Genomic DNA, 24,814 nt, shown 5'->3' on the forward strand with positions numbered 1-24,814 from the left:
GGTGTGTGTGTAAAGTACCAGTATAAAAGCAAACTCATTTACACACGTATTTAAGATACACAAAGCTAGAAGTTTTCAAAATTTTAATCAAACGAATACTCGAGAAAATTTAAAAAAAAAAAGGATACACGAACACAATGGAATACCTCTTTTACTTCTCTGTAATGTACAAGAACAATGTGCTCTAAGTGCCTGAAAAGAAGGGAAATATATGTCAAGAATGTTACCAAAATGCAACAGAAAATATGCACGTGTCATTATCAATGAAAACTCAAATTTACTGTCTTTCTTGTATACATCATGTGCACTTGGATTGTGCCTTTAATGAAGTATTATTACATTAAAAAAAAAACTCTAAAATTTCCATAAAAATTATTAATATTAAACATTTGAGGACTAAACTTCAATACAAAAAGTTCATCTTTTTGTGTTGGGATGCAAAGGGTGCAATGAATCCCACACTGTTAAATCTAACACATACCATCCTACTCAATATTCAGAAAATAAGTAATGTCTTACTATGCAATCAAAAACTGTCAACCAAAAACATAATTTGGAACTTCTAAGGTGTCAAAATCTTAACTATAAGCATCACTTACACATCAAGCATCCAATAACTACGTCGCTGAAAGTTTTCATTATCCTCGCCATGGGCATAGTAACAATGGAGAACATCCACACTGTTGGCCTACAGAAAAACCAGAAAACAACTAATTAACTAGGCAGCCCATATCAAATTAATATACCAGCACAATCAACTATAATCCATTTAAGAGATCTGCTAAAGCATTAAAAAATGTCAACATTAACATACATAAAAAAATTAACACCATAGAAGTATTAGACTTCAGATATGAGAAATATAGAGTCCGCATTACTTGACATCTAAAAAATGACTAAAACAGTAGGAGCCCTGATTGGGGCCCTCTAGGATGTAAGATTTTCTTGAAAATTTTTTAAACCAAGATGAAAATTTTTAGAGATAAATTTTTGTGGGGGGGTTTTTTGAAAGTGGTGGGACCCATAGAAAGTTAGAAACTATGTTTGCATTGAGAAGGTTTTCAAGATATGTTTTTATTGGAGTTTGAAAAGGTGGTGGTGTCTATCAAAATGATGTTTACATAGAGAAGGTTTTTTTTTTTTTCCTTTTGTTTATGTAATTTTTTGACAATGTAAATGATTAGATGAATTTTTCTTTGGTTTGTAAAAGATGTTTGGATTGAAGGTGAGATTTTTTATTTTTTCCCAAAAAAAAGTGAGCTTTTTTTTTTTTTGAGAAATTTTTTACATCCAACAAGACCTTAGCCTCAATAACAAAGCACGATGTCAAACCAAATCATATTGTAGTGACCGGGACTGATTATAGCCCATAGGCCCAATAGTTTATTTTAAGGCTTGTTAAGGTTTAGGGTATGATTTTGGATGGTATTAATGGACCAATATTTTTAGAAGCCCAATTGAGATTTATTAGATAATTCTGAATAGGTCACGGGCCAAGAAATGTCTTATGATGGATTGATAGTTTTTATTGGGCTCAATAATTAGGATAAAGCTTTTAATATTTATGGACCTATAATATAAATCCATTTCCATGGAAGAGTATTTGGAAGACAAACGCACCATTGAAGGCAATTTTTTTGTATGGATGGATGGCCTCATTAGGGAAGATCCTCACAATAGACAACTTACGGAAACGCCACATCATAATCATGGATTTGGGTTGTATGTGCAAAAAGTAGATCTTCTATTACTACATTGTGAGATTGCTACAACCATGTGCAATGACTTCTTCGCTCAAATGGGATTAACTTGGGTGATGCCGAAAAGGGTAATTGACCTCCTAGCTTCTTGGCAAGGTATCCGAGGCAACCCTCATATTGCAGCAATGAGGAAGATGGTCCTAATTTGTCTATGGTGGTATATTTGGAGGGAGAGAAATGAAAGAAGTTTTGAATATTGAGATCGGTCAATGGATGAGCTTAGAAGTTTATTTTTCAATACTTTACTTCATTAGTCGATTGTAATTGATTTTAATGGCATGTCTTTTCATGACTTCTTTGTATCGCTATACTCGCATGCATAGGTGATGCTCTTGTATATGTCCCATATACTTGGGCCTTTGTCTATTTTATGCTTAATAAAATTTTGTTCATCGATCAAAAAAAAAAAAAAGGAAAAATAATGGACCAAGTGGACTCCTATTTTAATTGGTAATAGGCTCAATAATTTATTTATAAGCCCAAAAATATTTATTAGATAAGTTGGGCTCATTTTTGGAATTTAAGATCGGCCATTAGGGTTGTTAAGTGACTTGATCATGGAATTACAGATAAGCTGTTACGGATGCCCTTCAATTCCCAATACAGAACAAACAAGAACACAGAATAACAAGAACAACATAGAGAACAAGTAAAAATTGGAACAAGAATGAGAAGAGAAACCCAAGAATCCAATTCTTGATTCTTGGAAGAGGCTTTTGAGGAACCTCCAACCTCCAAAAAGAATTCAATTATCAACAAGTCTGAACACAACTCTGCTACACTTGTTTACAGCTTTTATACACGTTAAAGGCTACAAACTAAACATTTTTTTTTATAAGTAAACAAATTTTATTGATCAATGAATAGGCATAGCCATGTACAAACTCTAATAGAAAACAAAAGTAAGCCCTAAACTATAAAAAAAAAAAAGTATTAGTTGAAGTGCTCGCAAGCTCGCCCGGACACTCACGGTTATAAAAAAAAAAAAAAAAAAAAAGTAAGCCCTAAACTAAGTAGGCGCATTATAGACAAGAAAATAATGTATGTCCATGCCATTGAAGTCAATAGTAATGGCCCAAGTACATAGTTCTAAAAAATAAAACTTTAAGCTCCTCCAGCGATCTCTCCTTGTCTTTAAACGTCCGGTCATTGCGCTCCTGCCACAAACACCACATGATGCAAATAGGGATCATCTTCCAAACAATTTTAATCTGTCGCATGCCTTTTAGATTTGTCCAACTGGCCAGCACTGCTACCGCTGTCTCCAGCATAACCCAAGCCAAGTCTAATCTACTGAACACCTCTTTCCATAATACCCTAGCTGTCTCGCAATGTAGTAGGAGATGGTTCACAGACTTGCCCCCTTCTCTACATATGCAACACCAGTCTACAATAATTACCCTTCGTTTCCTGAAGTTGTTGATTGTGAGAATCTTACCAAATGAAACTGTGCACATGAAGAATGCGGCTTTGGGGGTGCCTTATGTCTCCAAACCTTCTCCACGGAAACTGAATATTGGGCTCTTGTGTGAGAGCCTTACAAAAAGAGCGAACCGAGAATACACCTTTACCTGCGAGCATCCACCACAACACATCTTCTTGCTGATTGCTCGGTTTTATAGAGTACAAAAGGCTGTAAAAATATGCAAAGCTGCTCATTTTCTAGTCTTGTGCCACCCGACTAAAATTGAAGTTCCATTGGATTTGCCCCCCGGATATCCCCATGACTTCCGCCACTGAAACATCTTTAGCACTAGCAATTTGGAAAAGAGAATGAAATACCTCTTATAGAGTACTATTATTGCACCAAATATCTCTTCAGAATTTAATCTTGGAACCCTCATCCAAATGAAGTCTAGTGTGTCGAGAAAAGACCTCTCATCCTCTTTTAATGTGTTTCCACAACCCCACTCCATAAGCCCTTCTTACTTCTTTAGTGCACCATCCTCCCCTTAAATCTTCATATTTGCTCTCAATCACCAACTTCCACAAGGCTTATGGTTCCTTATTATATCTCCACAACCATTTTCCAAGTAAAGCACAGTTAAAGATCCTCATATTTCTAATGCCCAACCCCCCATTAGAGATGGGGCGGCATACCGTCTCCCACTTGACTAAGTGAAACTGGAACTCCTCCCCTACTCCACTCCACAAGAAATCACGTTGGAGTTTCTCAATTCGGAACCCCACACTTGCAGGAATAAGGAATAAGGATAAAAAATAAGTTGGTAAATTAAATAAAGTATTCTTGATCAAGGTAATCCTACCACCTTTAGACAAATACATCATTTTCCATCCCGCTAATCTCTGCTCAACTTTCTCAATCACTTAATCCCATAAAGAGGACACTCTCGAATGAGCCCCCAATGGAAGGCCCAGGTAAGTCATAGGAAGAGAGACTATCTTACACCCCAGCGTGTTGGCCAGCTGTCATATACCGCGAACACCTCCAATTGGCACCATCTCTGATTTTTCAAAGTTCACTTTCAACCTGGATGTTGCTTCAAAACAAAGGAGCAGGGCCTTCAGTACTTGAATCTGGTTTTGATCAGCCTCACAAAAGATAAAAGTATCATCTACAAACAACAAATGAGAAATGTTAATGATTCCCCTCTCTAGGGTTCCAATCGAGAAGCCATCCACAAAACCATTATTAACTAGTGCCGAGGTCATTTGGCTTAGTGCCTCCATCACAATAACAAACAACAATGGCGACAACGGGTCTCTTTGTCTTAAGCCTCATGTGCTATGAAAAAAACCAGTTGGACTGTCATTTATGAACATTGAGAATTTCACCGTTGATATGCACCAATGGATCCACGATCGCCACCTCTCCCCAAAACCACACCTTCCAAGAAGGTAGAGGAGAAAATCTTAGTTAACGTGATCGAACGCCTTCTCCATGTCCAGCTTGCAAATGATCCCTATTGTGCCAACCTTCAATCTACTATCCAGACATTTATTGGCAATAAGAGCCGCATCTAGAATATGTCTCCCTTTTACAAAAGCATTTTGGGGTTCTGTAATGATCTTCCCCAATACGTCACTTAGTCGATTCGCAAGCACTTTGGATATTATCTTATATACCCCATTCACTAAGCTAATGGGCCGAAACTCCATAACCTCCGTAGCCTCCACCTTCTTCAGTATCAATGTAAGAAAAGTGGTGTTATGGCTTTTCTCAAATTTTCCAACCATGAATAGCTCCTAAAACACCCTCATAAGATCTTCTTTTAACACTTCCCAACATGATTGAAAGAATCCCATAGAGGCCCGGTATCTTGTCTTTAACCATTTTCCTCACTACATCGTAAACCTCCATCTCCTCAAAGGCCTTCTCCATCTGAGATACATCATTTGGCCCAATGGAGTCAAAAGCAAGACCATCAAGTGTAGGCTGCCATCCCGCCTACTCAGTTGGTAGCTACTCAAAGAAATCAACTACACGATTGTGGATTACCTGCTCTTCCCTACATTCAACACCATCAATTTTCAACATCTCAATGTTGTTGTTTCTCCTGTGAGAGTTTGCAATTTTATAGAACAACTTTGTACTTCGATCTCCCTCCCTTAACCACAAGGCTCTTGATTTTTTACGCCAAGACGTCTCTTCTAATAATATAATCTTTTCAAGATCCGCAACCAACAAAGTCCTTCATGCTAGTTCTTCCTGTGTAAGAGACCGAGTCTCTTGTAGCCTAACTCTTGGATTTTCATCACCTTGCTTTTCTTGAGCTCCCCTATATCACCAAAAGACTGTGTATTCCAAAGTTTCAGATCTTCTTTTAGTGCTTTCAATTTACCAGCAAAGACGAAGCTAGGGGTACCTTGAATCTGATACGAGGACCACATTGTCTCACCCTGTCCACAAAACCTTCGATTTCAGCCACATGTTTTCAAATTTGAAATACTGTCGACTTCTTTGGAGACCACCACAATCAAGCATTATAGACCAATGATCCGAACAAAGACGAGGCATTCGCTTTTGCCAAACATCCGGAAAATGACTTTCCTATTCTGGTGATATTAAGAAACGATCTAGTCGATACCATGTTTGATTATTAGACCACGTGGCAGAACCTCCTGCTAATGGCAAATCCACCAAGTTTGAATCAAAGCTGCATTCCGAAAACTTTGTCATTGCTGGCCGCACTCTTCTATTACCCGAACACTCATTTGGAAATCTTATAACATTAAAGTCTCCCCCAATACACCAAAGGAGGTCCCGCTAGCCATGTACTCCAGCTAATTCTTCCCACAAATATCTTCTGTTGTTGTCTAAGTTTGGACCATATACACCTACAAAAGCCCACAAAAAGTTATCTGATACACTCTTCTATTTTCTCCACCACCCGTCTATCCCACATCATCAAGACACCTCCTGACGCCTCTATTACATTCCACGAGACTATTTTTGGTTTCATTGAGGGAAGGCCAGCCCCTTCCCTTTTGATCTGCTCCTGTTAGAGCTGCCCTCACCTTTTCTCACGCTGTTTTTTTTATCCAGCTTTTCTGTAACTTTGGTGCCCCACTTCTATGGCTGTAAACAAAGCCATAAAATGTTCCTCAAAGCCTTCACACTCCATCCCCACACATTTTTTTATTTCTTTTACTTTATGCAATACCCAATCTGAGACATTACAATGCACTGGCAGCATGTAGCTCAAGTGGATTGGATCACCCCCTCTGCAGTCCATCGGCAAGCCTAGGGTCTCTTCTATCAAAGAAATATCCTCCAAACCAAAATGCCCACTTAGTGCCTGAGCAAAACTCTTAGAATTTTCTTCATTAGAAATCAGTAGTTCACTATCGGGATGCGAATAGCCATCAGAAGACACCCCATCCTCTTCGTCCATCTCAAAAATCCCCAAGAAGTTGTGCTGGTGGGTTCGCTGGAGTGAGACCATCACCCATGTTGCATATCGGCACTTTCTGTCCCTCCTTCGACGGTGAAACACCACCCCGTGGTGTCAGGGAGGCCATTTTGAGGCTTTGCATACTCAACACAGTCACAAACTAAACATAGTCGTTTTATTACACTTTTACAATCAAAACGCAGCGTATAACCTTCTTTCTCACACAACTCCTACTAATTTCAAAATGCACAACTTTACTTAAGTCCGAAATGCACTGTCTCCACCTTCATTCTGTTAAAACTGTTGCTTACCATCAAAACGCATAGCTCCATTTAATTCCCCAAAAACTCACCGTATCACTTTAGTTTTAGTCCCAAATGCACCGTTTCTCTTTCTCTCTATTAAAAACCGTTGCCTAGCTTAATTTCATCACCCTAATATTTAGTTTCTCTTGGGCTTCGGCCATTACTTGTAATGAAAACAATTTTCATAATTTGCTTGTATCTCTCACTAGTGCTTAGTGGTATTTAGGCATATTCGATGTATACTCCCTATGTACTTGCTATGCCTTTTTCTATCAATAAAATTTTACTTTTACTTATAAAAAAAAATGACTAAAATTTTGTTGAATCCCAAAAATGGCCTAACCCATTTATTAGAGCCTTAGGATCCAAGAGAAAACCCTAGGACCCATGAGTCAAGCCCATGGACCAATTCAAGACCCAAAACCCATAAAAAGGGGCCCAAAGACCATGACCCAACAACTGGAAAACAATAGACCCGAACACATAACACCCCTCAGACCCGCATGTATACAAGCCTCCCTCATGCATGTAGGACATCATCTTCAACCTAGGGTTGCTGCTCAACCTTCCTTCCTTCCTTCTCAACCCTCCACCGCATGCTACTCCCGCTGAACCATACACCACTCAGTCCAAAAAACATCCCAACCACGTCCAAACCGAGAAACAAGTTGTACCTCCACGTTGCAGCAGTCACGAAGAGCCACAGCCAAGCCACAACAACGGATCATCAAGTAAGCCAAGCACCCACGTAGAGCAACCTAATGTACAACAACTCCTCCCCATCTCCTCCCTCTGTCATCATGCACCACCGAGTGATGCCATCGTGAGCCAGCTCGTGTGCACCCCAGCAGCACCTGTTTGGTTGCACTCCCCAGCAAACCAAGAAGCAAGGACCGATAGAGCCACCTCCCTCAACCACAACACAAGCTAGCCATCCACCAACTAAGGGCCACATCCAATCGCGAAGCTCCTCCATGTTCAGCCACCGAAGCCCAAAACACCGCACGATATTCACATTGATCCAATAGTGAACCACCACACGACACCACCTCACACCTAGACCATCACTAGCCACCCACTGCCAAAAGCAACCACGCTAGCACCGCTCAGGACCTCCACTTTGACCACCATTGTAAGCCACAACCTCCTCTGTTTTCCCCACTAAAAACATAGCAACTTCACAATACAGCACCTAGTTGCACTAGCCACCCATCTTCACCGTGCAGCCACCGTGAACCACTACTCGACTCCACCTTAGATGCCACTTGAGGAAACCAAATTGTCAAGAAGCCGAACGAGAGCCAATGCTGGAAACCACCACTACCACGTCCAGATTTTTTTTTTTTTTAAAGAGTTGAGGTCACCTGTCCAATAGTGACCAATTCCCAATTTTATTAAAATACCCTCACTTATGACGGAGGAATACCGTGGTAATAATATAAAGCACCTGAGATATTGCAAAATAAACAAAACTCAAGTGCCAACAAATCCCAGAAAAAGAAAACAACTATCATCGCCTAATATATGGAATGCCAAGCTTGTCCATGCGAATGAGACCCCGAATATTGCCTTGTGAGAAGATAACGTCATCAAAATTAACGCCTTGGGTTCCTTGCTTTGCCAAAAAATCGGCCACCATATTAGCTTCTCTAAAAATATGTCGAAAACAAATGTTTAGCTCACCAACAATCCCTTTCACTTGCTCCCAAAAATCCCAAAGAAGCCAATATTTGCACACTCCCGATGCCAACCAGCCAACTATCCCCCTTGAATCTGATTCTACCAAAATATCCCTCAAACCCAACTGCTTGCACATTCGAAGCCCATCCAGTAGAGCTCTACACTCAGCGATAGTATTCGTAGCCTGCCCATAGTAGTGAGCAAAACCCGCCATAACATCACCTTTAGAATCCCGAATAATACCACCCCCACCGGACTCACCCGGATTACCGCAAGAGCCACCATCCACATTTAATTTAGCCCTCCCTCTCTCCGGTGGTTTCCATGCAATTAATTTTATCCTCCTCTTAACAATAGGAATAATCGATCAACCTAACCTCTCTATAACTATCCAATCATGTTCTCCCAAGCACCGAAATTTCTTGGTCATACTCGAGATATGATTGACTAAAATTTTAACCGAACGAATGATACCATCAGAATTAAATTTTGTACCTTCCATTTGAGTTGCACACCTTGCTCACCATAACAACCATGAGATGATAATGGGAAGAACCCCCCGAAGCCACCCAACCTGTGAAGACATTGAAGCTCTTTGCCATAAAAAATTCATCATCCCCTCCCAATTCCGAATATGAGCAGTTCTAATGCGACAGGCTTCCGCAAAATACTTCCACACTTTTTGATCTCCTTCGCCCTCACATAAAATATGATGGAAGGATTAGGTTGAGCACAACAATCACATTTAGAAAGTATAGGAATTCCTAAAAACTGAATAATACCATCCAACAGAATTGCTCTCCTCTTCGCACGCCAAACAAAAAATGACATCTTCTTTGGAATCCAATTCTTCCACAGCCAAGCCTTCCATGAGCATATATCACCATGTTGCCGGATTACTCGCCACACAAATTTGGTGGAGAACTCTCCATTGATTCTGGGCTTCGATATGCACGTATCCATTCCCATCCGTCACTTTATACCCGCTGCACAAATTGTTCTGAACATCTCAGACGGAACCAAATCCCGCAGCACATCAATATTCGGACCATTTTCCGTAAACACGTCCACCAGCCTCAACTGCACATCTCCTACTACTGGTATAAAGGCAATCAGCGCCCCATCCCCAATCCAGTTGTCCAGCAAAAACAAAGTTTGTCCTTCTTGAATAATCCACTTCAAATTGTCTAGCACCTTCGGCATTAGATCCATTATACCCTTCCAAAATTGAGATCCTTTCCTTAACTACATCACAGGAAAAAGATGAGAATTTCCAATGTATTTTGTAGTAAAAAAATTCGACCACATCGACTTCCCCTGAATTAATTTCCAGGCAAATTTCATAAGCAAGGCTTCTTGGACCTCATGAAGATCCCGAATTCCAAGCCCACCCTCTTCCATCGGCAAACAAATTTTCCTCCAAAAAATCCACTTCCTTCTTCGAAACTCCATCGAGGAACCCCAAAGAAAGTCTGAAAAAATTTTCTTCAACGCTGATAACACACCTTTAGGAAGATTCAATACCAAGAGCAAATGAATAGGCATCCTATTTAACACATGTTTGAGTAGCACGATTTTACCTCCAAAGGAGAGTCTTACTTTTCCACCCAACTAGCTTCTTTTGAATTTTAACCAAGAACGAATCAAACATGCGGATAGATAAACGGCCCACAAATAAAGGAACACCCAATTACGTGCATGGCCCATCGACCTTTCTCAAAACCAGTAATCAACTTTAAACCACTCTTCTATTCAACTGAAATAGAGGAGGAAAAAAACATGGAGGACTTACTCGGGTTCATCATCTAAGCAGAAATCCTTTCATAACGGTGCAAAACTTCCATAAGCCTTCGAATAAAAGACTTCCCCCAATGGCAAAAATCAAAATATCATCCGTATAAAACAAATGAGAAATCATAGCTCCTCCACTAGGATGGAAAGGCTTAATTCGACCCAAACTGAACTCTTTTTGAAGCATTCGAGAAAGCACCTCCTCGGACAAAATAAATAAATAAGGAGAAATAGGATCACATTGTCGTAACCCACACAAGGCCTTGAAAAAACCTTTAGAGGACCCATTAAGCATCACCAAGTAAAAAGGAGACGAAACAACATTAAATACAAGATTTCTCCAATTATCAGAAAATCCCAACCGTCGTAGAATCTCAAGAAGAAAGCTCCAGTTAACTCGATCATATGCTTTAGCCATATTGATTTTCAACATTACGTTCCCCCCCCCCCCCTCCTTTCCTATTAATGCCTTGAACCAATTCTTGGGCCAACGAAATATTTTCAAATATACTTCTTCCCTGAATAAACACTGCCTGTTCAGGAGAGATAATTTTGTCCAAAATAGGAGCCAAACGAGACACCATAATCTTCGACATAATTTTATATACTACCGAATAGGGCGAAATTGGCCAAAACCCAGAGGATCATCTACCTTTGGAATCAAAATCAAATTTGTAACCCCAAAGAACATAGAAACCGGTTGGCCAAAGAAAAAATCTTGAGCCATCTCCACAAGGTCATCTTTCACAACAACCCAAGCCATCACGAAAAAACTAGCCAAAAAACCATCTGGGCCCGAGCTACTATCTGCAGGAATAAACCATAAAGAACTTTTAACCTCCTCCATAGACGGGACAGCACACAAAGCTTCATTCTCATCATTCGAAACTATCGGCGTGATTAAATCAAGATTTGCCAATTCCCTCTCAGCGTGCAAAACTGAAAGGAGCTACTAGAAAAAAACAACTGCACCCTCATGCACCTCTTCTTTCGAACCAAGCACTCTCCCATCATCAAGCCGCATCCTCTCTATCTGTTTATTTTTCTTCTTAAGTCTCATAGAAGCATGAAAGAAACTAGTGTTAGCAATCCCTTCAGCAAGCCATTTAATTCTAGATTTTTGGCAGGCCATAACCTCCTGACGATGAACCCAAAGCAAGTGATCTTGCTTACATTTCAGCAAGTCTTTTTCCACCTGGACCGAGTACTGGCTGGCCAGTTCTAATTCCAGCTCAATAATACGAGTTTCCAACTTCTTTAGTTCTACCTCCACCCAGCCAAAAGACTCCTTATTCCATGTTTGAAGAGCACTTTTGAGTCTTTTTAATTTTCTACTGATACGCACCATAGCACACCCTTCCACACTTGTGTTCCAAACCGCCCGCACTAATGGAAGAAAACCCTCTTGAGTTCCCCACATTCCAAGAAAGCTTAAAGGCCGAACAATTGGCTCCTTTTCTCTGATAAGTTGCACCAACATTGGTGCGTGAGCCGAAGAAGTCTGAGGCAAATACGTTACCTTAATTGCGCCAAAGTAACTAGTAAATTGCAAGTTCACAAGTATACGATCCAGCCACGCCCAAATTCTCCTCCCCCCTAACTGCCCATTACACCACGATAACCAATTCCAGTCATATGGAAGATCCACCAAAGCACAATCATGGATACACTGATTAAATTCCCTTTTTGCTCGGGGTGCCTGCAAGAGACCACCAACCTTTTCACTAATCATCCCAAATTATATTAAAATCCCCCCCAATGGACCATGGAAGTCCACAAGAGTTTTGCATTTTCAGAAAGTCCCAAAGTTCCACACTTTTAGCCCAAAAGCAACTAGCATAAACAAATGTTGTAAGCACCAGGCAATTACCAAGTACAAACCACCCGCTAATCGCTTGGTCCGACATGGCGAGCAACTCAAACTCAAGCTTAACCATCCCAAAAAATCCAAATTTTCCCACCCACCGCCGCATTATTCAAAAAGGACGGCAACTTCATCCATCTCGCCCATTTACTACATTTATTCGAAACTAAAAATGGTTCTAAAATAGCCACCATTGAGGGACGATTTTTATTCAAAATGCGACGAAGTCTACTCTTCGACGAAAGAATGCCCCTAATATTCCAAGTAAGTATCTGCATCAAACATTAAAGTAATTTTTTGGAACATGTGCAATGCTCCAGCACTACGACAGATTTTGCTCTTCTTACCCCCTTCATTTTTTTCAACGGGATATGCATGTCAGGATCTGAGTCAAACGACTTAGCTGCTAGTTCATGCAAATCCTCCTCGGACTCACCAGACGACCCATGCCTACCCAATTCATCCACATCTTCCACAGCAGAGAATTTTGTAGCACCCAATCCACCTAGTTCAAATTCGAGAGGCTCATCCACCAGTCTCAAAGAACTTCTTGGTTCAGCTAAAGCAACATTTTTGTGTACGTCCCCCTCAGATTCTTCCTCTGTGGCTTCAAACCAACTCTCATGCGGATTATAAACTATCACCTTAGGTAGCACATTAACCTCCACACCCTGGGCAACACACGGATCCAAACCAACGCCAACTCACTCCTGCACGTTAACCTCCTTAGGAATCTCATTGCCAGACGCACCCATACACAATTCATGAATTCCTCCATCCAACGATACGAACCACACTTGGGAAGGATCCCCATCTTTTGTTTCTCTACATTTCTGTATGGCTTCCAAGATGGAATTACGTCGAGCCTTTGAAGACTCCCCCACATCATTTTCTTTATCTGGAATATTAGACACATTCTCCCGATTACCGACCACCTTCCAAATATTTTTCAGACCATTCTTTTTTCCTTCCACCTCCCCAACAATTTTCTTATCTTTTTTTCCTCTCTCCTTCCACCGTAAACAATTGTCCTCAAGATGCCCCTGTTTTCTGCAGAAAGCACAGAAAGAAGGAATGGATTCAAAGATCACCTCTTGAAAGTGGCTCAATGCAAGACCCAGAGGGCCCAGCCAAAAGGATTTACGCAGCGGCAGTGACACATCCAATTCCAAACAAATCCAGGCCACCTCCGAACGAGTCACGCAGGCCGTCGCATTGTCTCTCTTCAAATATCAGCCAAACCCATTACCAATACTTTGCAACATCGACTCCTGAAAATAATTAGGAGGCAATCCTGGCAAAGTGATCCATACGGGTACGCGAGGGGAATCCTCCTCTTCCACAAAATCCCGAGTCCAGTGAAAAACCCAAAAATGAGTGCCATGAATTTCAGAATTCCCTCTCGCCATCACACTAATAAAATCTTCCTCCTTTGTCATTCGAACTAGCATATTACAAGGGTTGCGCAATTGGCCAATCACAGGTAGAGATTTCAAACCCCAACGATTTTTGATAAATCTGCGAATATGGTCCAGAGAAGGTTGCTGACAAAGGAATTTCAAAACAACGGAAAACCGAAACGGCCTAGCCGATTGGTGAATTTCCATTTTCGAAAACATGAAGAACATCTCCCCATCCTGAAATCGTGGTTCCCTTAAAGGGATATCCACCTCAGACAGGACCTATGGTTTTGCAGCCACCACATCCACAAACGCAGATGTCGTGGGCGAGGTTGTCCCCTGCAGTTTTCCCTGCACCTTGACTCAATAACCCCACACCAGCGCCCTATCTTGCCAACGGAGGCAAGGGGCCGATGGCTAGCGCCATACGTAACCCTAATCGCCCCTCACAAGTTGAGATAAAATTTTCCTCTTACCACGTCAATAGCAGTCACGATCACTTGTCCCAAAGCCCAACTTGCATTTCTGTTATTCCTCACATACAACATCTACCACGTCCAGATTACACCATAGTAGGAGCTTCAAGTATGAGCTGCTCCGCCTTTGCACCACCGCCCAACCTCACATAAAAAACCAACAACTCAGCCTTGCCACTGTTAACCACTCCTTCCCCGATGATCAGTTTTCTCTCTTGGCTACTCTCTCTCTTGCGAAGTTAGCCTCTAAGTTTGTTCATGGGTCACTCAGATGAACATATGGATTGAGGTTATATGCATGGGTCGCCCTTTAGGTGATATGGGTGTGAATGGGCCATGGGCTTGGACTTATGTGTTGTGGGTTTCAGGGGGCATATGGATTTGTGAGAGTTCGGGCCCATAAAAGGTTAGACTATTGTGTGGGTACTTGTCAGGAAGTCGATAAACCGAAGTTGGATTTATGGTTTTAAGGTCAATATTTCAGAGTTAATGTAGTTTTAGGCTTTATGAGAAATAGGTCTTTCGTAATTCAGGTTTTAATTGCAAGTACATGCTTAAGTAGAAATTTATGTACGATTGGAAATTGATGCAAGTTACATCCCTATTTTATAGGTGACAATTGATATTCGCTTGACACTGTTATAAGGACATTCATAAATGTTAAAAAGTTCGGGAAAGCAGTGCTCCTATGCTAGACTTTGCCTCAAAATTGATTGATGTTGACTTTATGAAAAACTTGCATATTTTGTTAGGAAAACAACCTCGGTCATTTTCTACAATATTCTTTGTATTTGAACAAGAAAATAAAATATTTTTATCACTACTGGTGTAAACATGAACAATTTTTGGTCTTTTGTTCTCAATTGCTATGACTATATGATATTTGTTTGCTCAATACTTGTTCTGATATGACATTGCATCTGAAAACCCTCATGCATGCCATTACGTTTCTGCTTCTATTTTGACCTTACCACAGGTGTAAAACTGTGGCCTTTGTTATTATGTTGGTACCAACATCTCTGTTTCTAAATGCACCCACTTTGGAGACAGTGATTTTCTGCGTGGTCTTTCGTGTGTGCACACTCGGCACGCAGAATTTAAAAGGGAGAGATTTCACTTCTGTTTCTACCCGAACTAGCCGTCGAGAATAGCACAACCCTCCCACAGGGGTTAAACATGGACTATGTTCTGTTATGATGTTGTTTCAGTTATAATTATGCCAAAGGTCTTTTGTCTATATTATTATTGTAAAGAAATGTTTCTAAGATATCGATCTTTTATTTTGAGATTCTATTTTGTTTTGCATTCTGTAACTGTATCATGTTTACACACTAATATAGATTCGCTACTTACTAAGTCAGTGGACTCACCCGTTTATCCACCATTTGTTTTTAGATACTTGATGGTTGTGACAGTTGGAATAGATGGCACCTAACAACATTAGAGAAATGTGAGATAAGTGCCCGGTGGCATTAAGTGGATTAGTCTAGGTCAAGAGAAATTTTGCTAGTGTTTAGTTTATTCTCTTTGGAAGAAATTTTGAGACATTTGATTTTGGAGGATTATTGTATCTAGGTTTTATATGCTGTGGATTTCAGGTTAAAGGGTTCACCCGCAAGTATGAGGTGTGACGCATATATTCAATCGTCAAGCCCTCCTGTAGTCACGTAATCAATAATAAATAGAAAATAGTAGTAAGCATAAATTTTTTAGATTAGTTTGTAGGTTTGTTTGAAATAATACACATGAAAATAACTAGCAGTAAGTGCATAAAGGTCAACCAGATTTTAGGAGTAGGTGAGTCTCTAAATATACTTAAATGATATTATCCACCTTCTACAACGAGCAAACAAAAAACACAGCCAACAACCAAAGTTTCCAAATAAAAAATCTGCATGATGGAAATGAGGATGCTCAAATAATTGACATTTTAATGGAAGTTATTGATAGGATATGTTTTAAATTGTATTTAGTCATTATTGGCAAATTTTATGACCTAAAAGCTTTTTTCCTTGCGTTGATGCTAGAGATATATTTCAATATCTCAAATGTGCCTTTGGGATACTTAAACATCCATATAAACAAACAACATTTTTTTTCCTAAGGTAACCAAGCAACAGATCGATTTAAACACAATGAAGCCTATTGATATATTACTTGGCGTTTCCTGCAACAATGACTAACTAGAGACAGAAGGTCCAACTACAGGAGGTGATACCTAGGCAACAGTTTTCACTACATTGATTAGGATCAAGACAAAACCCAACTCCCCTCCCCTCCCCCGGGAAAAAAACATAAAAAAATGTGAACTTACAAATAATAAATTGAACAGCACACCTTCAACTTTTCATGAGCTTCTTTGACAGTTTTTCCATCTTTCTTCTTCCTCCACTGGTAACCATCTTTACGAAAGTAGCGAATAGCTTTTCGATCAAACAAGAACAAAGAACCAGCTGAAAAAGGAAAACTCTTTAATTGCCTTTGAATACCAACAGGGAATCACAGTCACCATCTCTGAATATGGAAGAGTTCATAGTAATGTTTGATCAAAGAAGTATATAGACAGATAGACAGCTAGACAAATATACATAATTGCGCAGCACTTGCACACCTCCATTACCTTTTGGGAGGCCTACACCCCATAGAAACTGTCCATGCGTACATAAATACAATTAAAAAATAAGAAACTAGCAAAGCACCCGTTTCTTACTAAAATAAGAGCACATCAAGTCATTTCAGCTTAGTTCGAAGTCATAATGCCTCGTCACAATGACTAGGAAGCTAAACCAACATTTTCCTTGACTTCCAGGTGCTTGTACCTTAAACTTGTACCGTCCTGCTGAGACTATGTTAGCAACCAATAATAACATCATTTCAAGACAGTTCTCTCTCAAAATGTTCAGCTCTCTCTCTCTCTACTTAATAAAAAATTCCCAAAATTTCATTTCTCAGATATTCACGCATTTCGTGCTTCGATCATTTCTCATACTAATAAGCCACACATTAGGCATTCTCATTATGGCAATGTTCACCTGCATTCTTATCATAACAAATTACAAGCCCTATGTTCCATGCAACTAATTTCTTTAACACCTATATCTAGAGACCCTATAATATGCTTATATCAATCCTAACACCAAAATATTGTTCTCTAGCATTGGCAAGGTTTTAAGGGGAGTCATCGCATTGTTTTTTTTTTATAAGTAAAAATATTATATACATCGATAGGAGTAACCAAGTACACTGGACGTATACAAGAAAACACCATGCCCATACAAGAGAGCTCCTAAAGACCCAAAAAGCCCGTGAAAAACTACCCAAAATACACCAAGCCCGAATTGGAATAAAACACACCTCCCCAACCCCAACCCCTTGTTTCCCGTAAGACTAATACTCCACCCGAAACTCCCTCTACAAGAACGTCTTCATGATGCCCTCCCTTTAGTCTTCCCTTGACTTGAGCTACCACCCTTAGCGTCGTAGTTGATTGCTCAAGAAAGACGCTTTAACTCCCTGCTTTTCTTAAAATTTGATTTGGTTTCAAGCGAGTGGCTCGCCTCAATTGCAGTGAGTGATACTTTAAATTGGTCTTCACATCCTCCATGTGAGAGCCCCACGATATGTTGAATCTCGTTAACCTTATGCAGAACCCAATCCGATGGTGAACCCGCTATATTGTTTATCGGAAGGAGAGAAAACAGGGGAACAACATTATCCCTAGACACAGTACCCAATTACACTCACGACCCTAGACATTCCTCCTCACAAGGCACCAAGGACAAACCCATAATTTCCTCCCCGCCATATCCAGCATTCAAATCCCGAACCTCCTCAATAACTATATGGTTGTTGTCCATTGTTGTTGTCACTACTAAAGGTTCCTCCCCTCCATCGACGAGGACATTGCTTGTATGTGCTCCACCCCCAGACGATCCTTTTTGTGCCACTTTGCCAGACTCTACTACTCCCTCAGGAAGCATGGAACAAGTAAGGGAAGCACTAACTTCTATCACCCCATTTTCATCTTCTAAAATAGGCTTATCAGTTTCTTCTAAAATACTTAAGACCCTGGAAGGACCTCCATCTTCAACTGAAAGTGAACCCTGGAAAAAATAACCAACCCCATTAGCAACTGGTGACTGAGGGCAATCAAACGACAAACTATTGATGTCTTGAGTGACATCGGTGTGAACAGTGATGCCGGCGTCCAACTACCTTATCTATGACAGCGTTAAAAAGCCCTTTGTCGGCACGCTTGAGGCCTTCAAACCCTGTAGGACCTACCCCCGCCCCCTTGTCTGTTTCGACCCACCACCCAAACCCACGACTAGGTCCAACCCCTTATCCACTAATCATGAGATCACTCACATACTCCATAACTCTCGTCAATTGAGCTTTGACAGCCCACAAGACCCCTCTACTTCTCCTAATGTCACCTGACAACCTTTGTCTCCTACAAGTGTCTTACCCTTTCCTTCTACCGCGGAGCTATTCTTGGCTGGACTATCCGCCAGTGACCTCAACACCGAAGCGTACGAGGCACCTTTGATTGAGGAAGGCCTTCCCATTGTCTTTCCATCAACAAATTCTCCTCTGTTTGCATGCTTCAAAATAGCGGCTTTGGACCCAGTAACTCTTCGAATGGACTGCAGAAAACATTTCCATCCAATGCCATTTGCGCCTTCCGAAATCACCAACAACCATTTCCTCCTTCCATTTCGGAATTCTGGGAATTGCAGAAAGCTACCCCTTGCATTGATATGATGTTGAATGATGAGAACTCCATTACCCATCCTTAGCTCCCTGAAGAATCCTTATGACAGTTGAGTTCTAAACAATCCTCTATCTCCTTAGCCACCCACGAAGTTGTCGTCCCACCTAGACACATGAACTTAGCCATCCTTTTACTACGCTCAGAGATGCGAAAGCTATTTCCTCCCTCTTTCGTAAAAACGAAAGTTTTTTATTCCACCTTCAACCACCTCCCACCTTCCATTTGAGATGAATCCACGTCGCGCATCATCATCGTTTGATCCTAAGTCACAAGATCATCTCCCAGGATAATCTCGCTTCGTCATCTCAAGGATTATACGAAAGTAAAAAGCAGATCAGAAACACCAGATTTGCGCCAATGAAAATGGATATCAAAATCCCGGCCACCGGAGGGGGACCGACGTCGGAGGGTCCTCAAAGGAGTTGCCGGAGCCCGTCGGTCTTTGTCTGTGGCGGAGGTTGAGACACAGGTTCGATGGTCGAAGTCACCTCCGAGAAAGATAGAGAGAGAATCTTGCAAAAATCTAGGTCACCGAAGCCAGGACCTACGCCTGACGGCCCTCAACGAAGTCGTCGGGGCCCATCGGCCTTGTATGTGCCGGTGGTGAGGTGTCACTCGCCGGTCTAGGGTGGGTGAAGGGTGGTGGCAAGTTTTCTCTCTCCGTAGGGTTTTCTCTACTCTAAACTGCTTAGTATAAGCACAAAATTGGTTTCTCAAAACAACACATTTGGAGTCATCGCATTGTTGCCATATGGAAGATGATTCCATCAGGTTTGATGTGGTGCTTATGGTTGGAATGAATGGGCGATACTTTGAAGATAAAGAACGTTCGATGAGAGCACTTAGGAAGTTTTTCTTTAGTACTTTGTGTATTTGGGCTAAAGCTCTTGTATTGAGTGGAGATAATCTTCACGATTTGCTTTTAGTCCACTCTAGTTCCTAGCTTGTATTTTGGTGTTTTCTCTTGTGTACTTCATTTGTACTTGGCTATGTCTTTTAACTTGTCAATAAAAATTTCTTATTACTTATCAGAAAAAGAAAAAGAAAAAGGGTTACTATATTTTCCTTGAATTTTACAAGCTCTTCTCCATTTTCCATTATTCAAATGATAGGCGGGGACAAAAAAGAAATTACCATAGATCAACATGTGGCTTGTCCAAGCCCACAATTGCCAAGTGCTTTCACAACAATTATTATCTCCATGTTCATATAAATAAATAAACATGAATGGAAACACATAGACACGCATGCTCATCAATGTTCCAGTTCAACTATGAAAAATGAAAACTTGAACTTGCAAGTGAAATCTTTGGCAGCATAACTGAGCAAAAAAACTTTTTTTTGATAATTAGTAAGAGATTTTATTACCAGATGTAGGCATAGCCCAATTACACAGGAAGTATACAAGAGGAAAAATCTACATACACTCTAGAAAATGAAAACGACTAGAGTAAAAAAACTTTCTTTTAGATAAGTGAGTAAAGAAACTCTTTATTGATAATACATGGCCAATGAGAAATTTTCCACCCTCATACATAGCCATATATTCTCAGTGGATATTGCAAGATCTCAATCTTGTCCAAGTTTGAGATGCGTACAACTAATTATAAATTTGTGCACATGGGACACAACTGGCACAAAATAGTTGGCTCAAAAGCATGTAATAGAATTAATTATGATTTAATATAAACAAAAAAACTCATAAAATATACCCAAGCAATGATGGAAATGAAATATCAATACGCATGTATTTGTGACAATAGGTTGAAATAAGACACTAAGAAGCATGCCAGTGCTAACCTCGAGGCCTGATAAGCGGATGTGTCTTTAAGTAAAACATGTGATGGTTGCGGAGTATTTCACAAATTTCACTAGGCCGAAGCCAACGGTGTCGTGCTTCCATCAGTATCCTGTCAAGGTCTGCAAAATCCAGGAAATTCATAGACGGTCATACATCTTAAGCTAACACGTTCAAGATTTAATCAAATGAATCAGCAAAAGCCATTCTACTTATATAGTAAACACGCAAAATAACCATCTGTGTGGAAATCACAAAAGCCCACGCAAGATAACTTTCTCAAAATCTAAACTTGATACAATAACGCTCAATGCACCCGGATAGCCAAAACACTGAATTATATATATCCCGTGAATTACATGTAAAGCTAGAATAGCAGAACTGAAAATATATCTCTTTCAGAGCCATGCACAACAAGTCAATAACAACAATAAAGCTCACCACCCACATAGATCAAAATACAATGAAGTACTAGTATGGATCAAGATCCCCTAAAGTTCTCAATTGAGCTTAAGAGCCTCATATAGAAGAGAGATAGACACGTTAAATGAACCTTACGATTTTTAGTGAGCATTTAATAATTAATGCTTCCCAAAAAGTCCACACAGACAATAATAATTTAATAAATGTTGTAGGATGTCTATTCTATCCCACCAGTGTCCCAAGTTCAAGGATCTTTTTCCATAAAGTACTTCAACTATCCACATCAACATCAACATGAACATGGGCAATGAAGTACTTCAGAATCCTGATCCCCCCACCATACATGCAAAGCACTCAAAAAGTGTGCACAAGAAAAATAAGAGGGATCTCTAGCATTTAGCTATGACAAACACTAAGGCAGGTTTGGAACACAAGACAAAATACAAAATTTTTATATCATCTCATCTCATCATTACACATTTTTCAAATCTTCATATAAAATATAATAAACAATTCAACTTTTTCAAATTCCAATACACCTTTTTCAAATCCCAAAACAATAATAATATTAAAATATAATATTTTAAACTTCAAAACAAAAGATAAAATTTTCATCTCATCCCCCAAACCTGACCTGAAAAATATTGCATAACATTCACAAGACCCAGAAAATGCAAAGCAAATAAGTACCACCAAAACCTTTTTTCCTTTTTGGGATTAGTGAGAACCACCAGACTTGTTAGGCAAGTTAGCTTGTTATTTCAAAGCAACGACCATTTCTAGCAAAATCCCACAAACAAAAAAATGAATCTTTTATATAATTATACCAACCAAATACTAATCCAAAAAACCACAAGAACGCATTGAAGCAAAGAAACAAACGAGAGAGAGAGAGACCTAATGGTTGATTGGGAGCATATAGTCTAGTCTCAGCCATAAACCCTATATTTCATCAGCTATCGCTCTGATTACGAATCCGAAAGAAACCAAAACTTAAAAAAAAAAAAAAAAAAAAGTTAAAAAATTTGCAAGAAAACCAATACGGAAACCTGCAAAGGAAAGAAAGAAAAAGAGAATTATTTCCAAGAGAACCAATATAGAACAAGAGCTCAAATAACGAAAATGAAAGCGAAGCGCCGAGAAAATTACAGGCAACGATGAAGAAGCTCCGCAGCAACAATGGAGATGAATGCGAGGCTTGGGCTTTAGGAAAACGGGACGGTACATTGTAAGAGAAAGAGAGGAAGCGCGTGAAATGGCCTGAAAGACAGATTTTCAAACGTCAAATGGATTCCTGCCTGTGTTCACATCATATTATTATTATTAGAAAAATAAACATTGATCCAAAATAATTCGGCGTGACTGGTGTTCATGATCAGCTCAAAAGTCTTGATTCTGGGTGGCCCACGCCGAATTAAAGCGAGCGGTGCCAGTGTCACATCAGACATGATCTGCGCGCTTTCTTTATTCTTTGTCGTAATAAAACTAATAATTAAAGAGTACTGGTATGAGTTCGAATTTAAAATTTAAAAAATGTCTTAATAATGTAATTTTGTTTTTATATATTTTTTTAATTATTATAAATATTTTTAAAAAAATTAAAAAATTTACAACATCATTAAAAAAATATTTTTTTAATCATTTAATAAAAAAAATCTCATTTAAAATATTTTTTAGATCCCAAATACGAAACCTAGAACATTTCTTATAATTAAAATAAATTGTTGAAATAATTTTATATACAAAAAATTTCGTTTGACGTGGATTTTTTTTATTTTTTAATAATTTTACTCTCAGATCACTTAAGGCCTTGTTTGTTTTCCAAAAACATCTCATCTCATCTCATCTCACCTCATCATTACAACTTTTTCAAATTCCCACACAAAATAAAATAAACAATTCAACTTTTTCAAATCCTAAAATAATAATAATATTAAAAAATATATTTTAATAATATTTTATTCAACTTTTTAACTTTAACTTTTCCAAGTCTCCAACATCACACATCTCGACTGAGCTGATTTTTATTTTTTATTTTTTGAAGTGACTAGTTAAGAATCACTACCTCCTTTTCTATTCCCTCGAAGAATTCTGGACTTAATCCTCCTTTTCTATTCTCTATCTTTCTGGATTTGTTTTTGTTTTAAGAGTGGGGTTATTCTGCGCCCAATTTTTTTTCCTTTTTTTCATATATTTTTTAATACATTCAAATATTTTTAAAAAATAAAAAAAATATATACTAATACACTAATACATTTAAAATTATTTTCTTAATCACTAAATAAATAAAAAATTGACCAACAGTCAAATGAAGTGATCAAAATGAAGAGGCAAAAGTAATTTTATTCTTGTTTTAATATCTTCCTCCTTTTGCTTAAGAACACATCTCTCTCTTCCATATCCCTTTATCTCTCCCACTGTGGAGCATGTCTATTTGTTTTAGAAGATAGCAAGATTTTTATTTACTTTGCTTCAAGTCCCTTTGAGTTCTCTACCTCTTCTATCTTAAAAGTATACAAACCTGTTATTTGATAGTTTTTTCATACTTTTTCCAAAGAAAAGAAATATGCATCACTCATCAGTCATCAAGAACAGTAGAAAAAGTCGAAAGAAGTAAAACTCAGTTGTCAATAGCTGAACTTACTTTAGTATAAAGTCAAATTGAGCAAAGAAAAACTTCTATTTGGGAAAGAAGGTTTACACCTTTCGAAGAAAGTAATCCATATGCAGAAATCCAAAAACAGAGAAAAGCTACAAAATACAGAGAAATTCTTTATTTTCAATGCCATTGAATTGAGATTTACCATAAGCAGAGGCTCACAAATAGTAAACACATGCTTATTTCTCTGTTCCACCACTTCATTTTAAGTAAAAAACTCTAAGCGTGATAAAGATGAAAACTTTACGCTAATAGTTTCACTGGTGTTCTTTTTTGGATAAGGCTCGAACCAATCGATTTTTCCATGTCTTTTATGGGTAATGAAAACTTGGGACTTGTTTACTCTATCTTTTGAGTGATTGAACTCCAATTTTGGGAGGGGGAAGAGCAGAGTCGACGGAGTAGTTGTTTTGGGAGGGGGGAGAGAGGATTCGTAGAGGGAGGGGGAAGAAGATGGATTCAGCAGGAAATGGAGAGAGAGAGAGAGAGAGAGAGATTCATTAGATCATGTTTTCAAGAAACCTAGTTTGCCATGTTGGAGAGTAAATGAGTAGAATTATTTTTTATTTTAAATTAATATGAAAGTTAAAAGTTTCGATTAGACAATGAAATGAGTTAAAATTATTATAAATAAAAATTAAATAAAATATTATTAGAATATTATTCTTTAATATTATTATTATTTAGAGATTTGAAAATTTGAATTATTTATTATATTATATATAAAAATTTAAAAAGATTATAATGATGAAATGTGATAAAACCGTTTTAATATCCAAACGGAACTAAATGTACTGCATGCAGAACTCATTCCGAATTATTTTTAAGATAATTAAAATTAGAATATGTTTTGCAACTTGCATATGTTTTTTAGGATAACAGCTTTATCGAAAAAAAATACATTTTACCTCTTAAACTGGCATACATTTTTTTTTAATTATTTACACCTCGAATAATTAAAAAAATTGAAAAAAAAAACCTTTTGATAAAAGCGAATTTTCTATGACACACGTTATTATGATAACCTT

At 38.8% G+C, this 24,814-nt stretch overlaps 1 protein-coding gene across 6 annotated transcripts in view; it reads right to left on the bottom strand.

Moving 5' to 3' along the window:
• LOC109001161 (calmodulin-binding transcription activator 3-like) overlaps nucleotides 1-22,465 on the bottom strand; it is a 31,283-nt gene extending 8,818 nt beyond the window's left edge. The window contains exons 1-6 of one of the 6 annotated variants that reach the window (XM_018978318.2): nucleotides 22,277-22,465; nucleotides 22,025-22,176; nucleotides 20,707-20,826; nucleotides 16,470-16,585; nucleotides 600-688; nucleotides 147-192 (exon numbers count right to left, since the gene is read on the bottom strand). In XM_018978318.2, the coding sequence (XP_018833863.2) occupies nucleotides 147-192; nucleotides 600-688; nucleotides 16,470-16,585; nucleotides 20,707-20,826; nucleotides 22,025-22,064 (411 nt within the window). In that variant the 5' untranslated portion in view covers nucleotides 22,065-22,176; nucleotides 22,277-22,465. Of the gene's footprint in view, nucleotides 1-146; nucleotides 193-599; nucleotides 689-15,502; nucleotides 15,564-16,446; nucleotides 16,586-20,706; nucleotides 20,827-22,024; nucleotides 22,177-22,276 lie in introns of those variants that run through there. The other 5 variants (XM_018978319.2, XM_035692059.1, XM_035692060.1 and 2 more) reach the window with 5 other exon arrangements.
• Between the last annotated feature and the right edge of the window lie 2,349 nt (nucleotides 22,466-24,814).

The sequence above is a fragment of the Juglans regia genome, chromosome 7 (assembly GCF_001411555.2).
Source record: "Juglans regia cultivar Chandler chromosome 7, Walnut 2.0, whole genome shotgun sequence".
Lineage (NCBI taxonomy): Eukaryota > Viridiplantae > Streptophyta > Magnoliopsida > Fagales > Juglandaceae > Juglans > Juglans regia.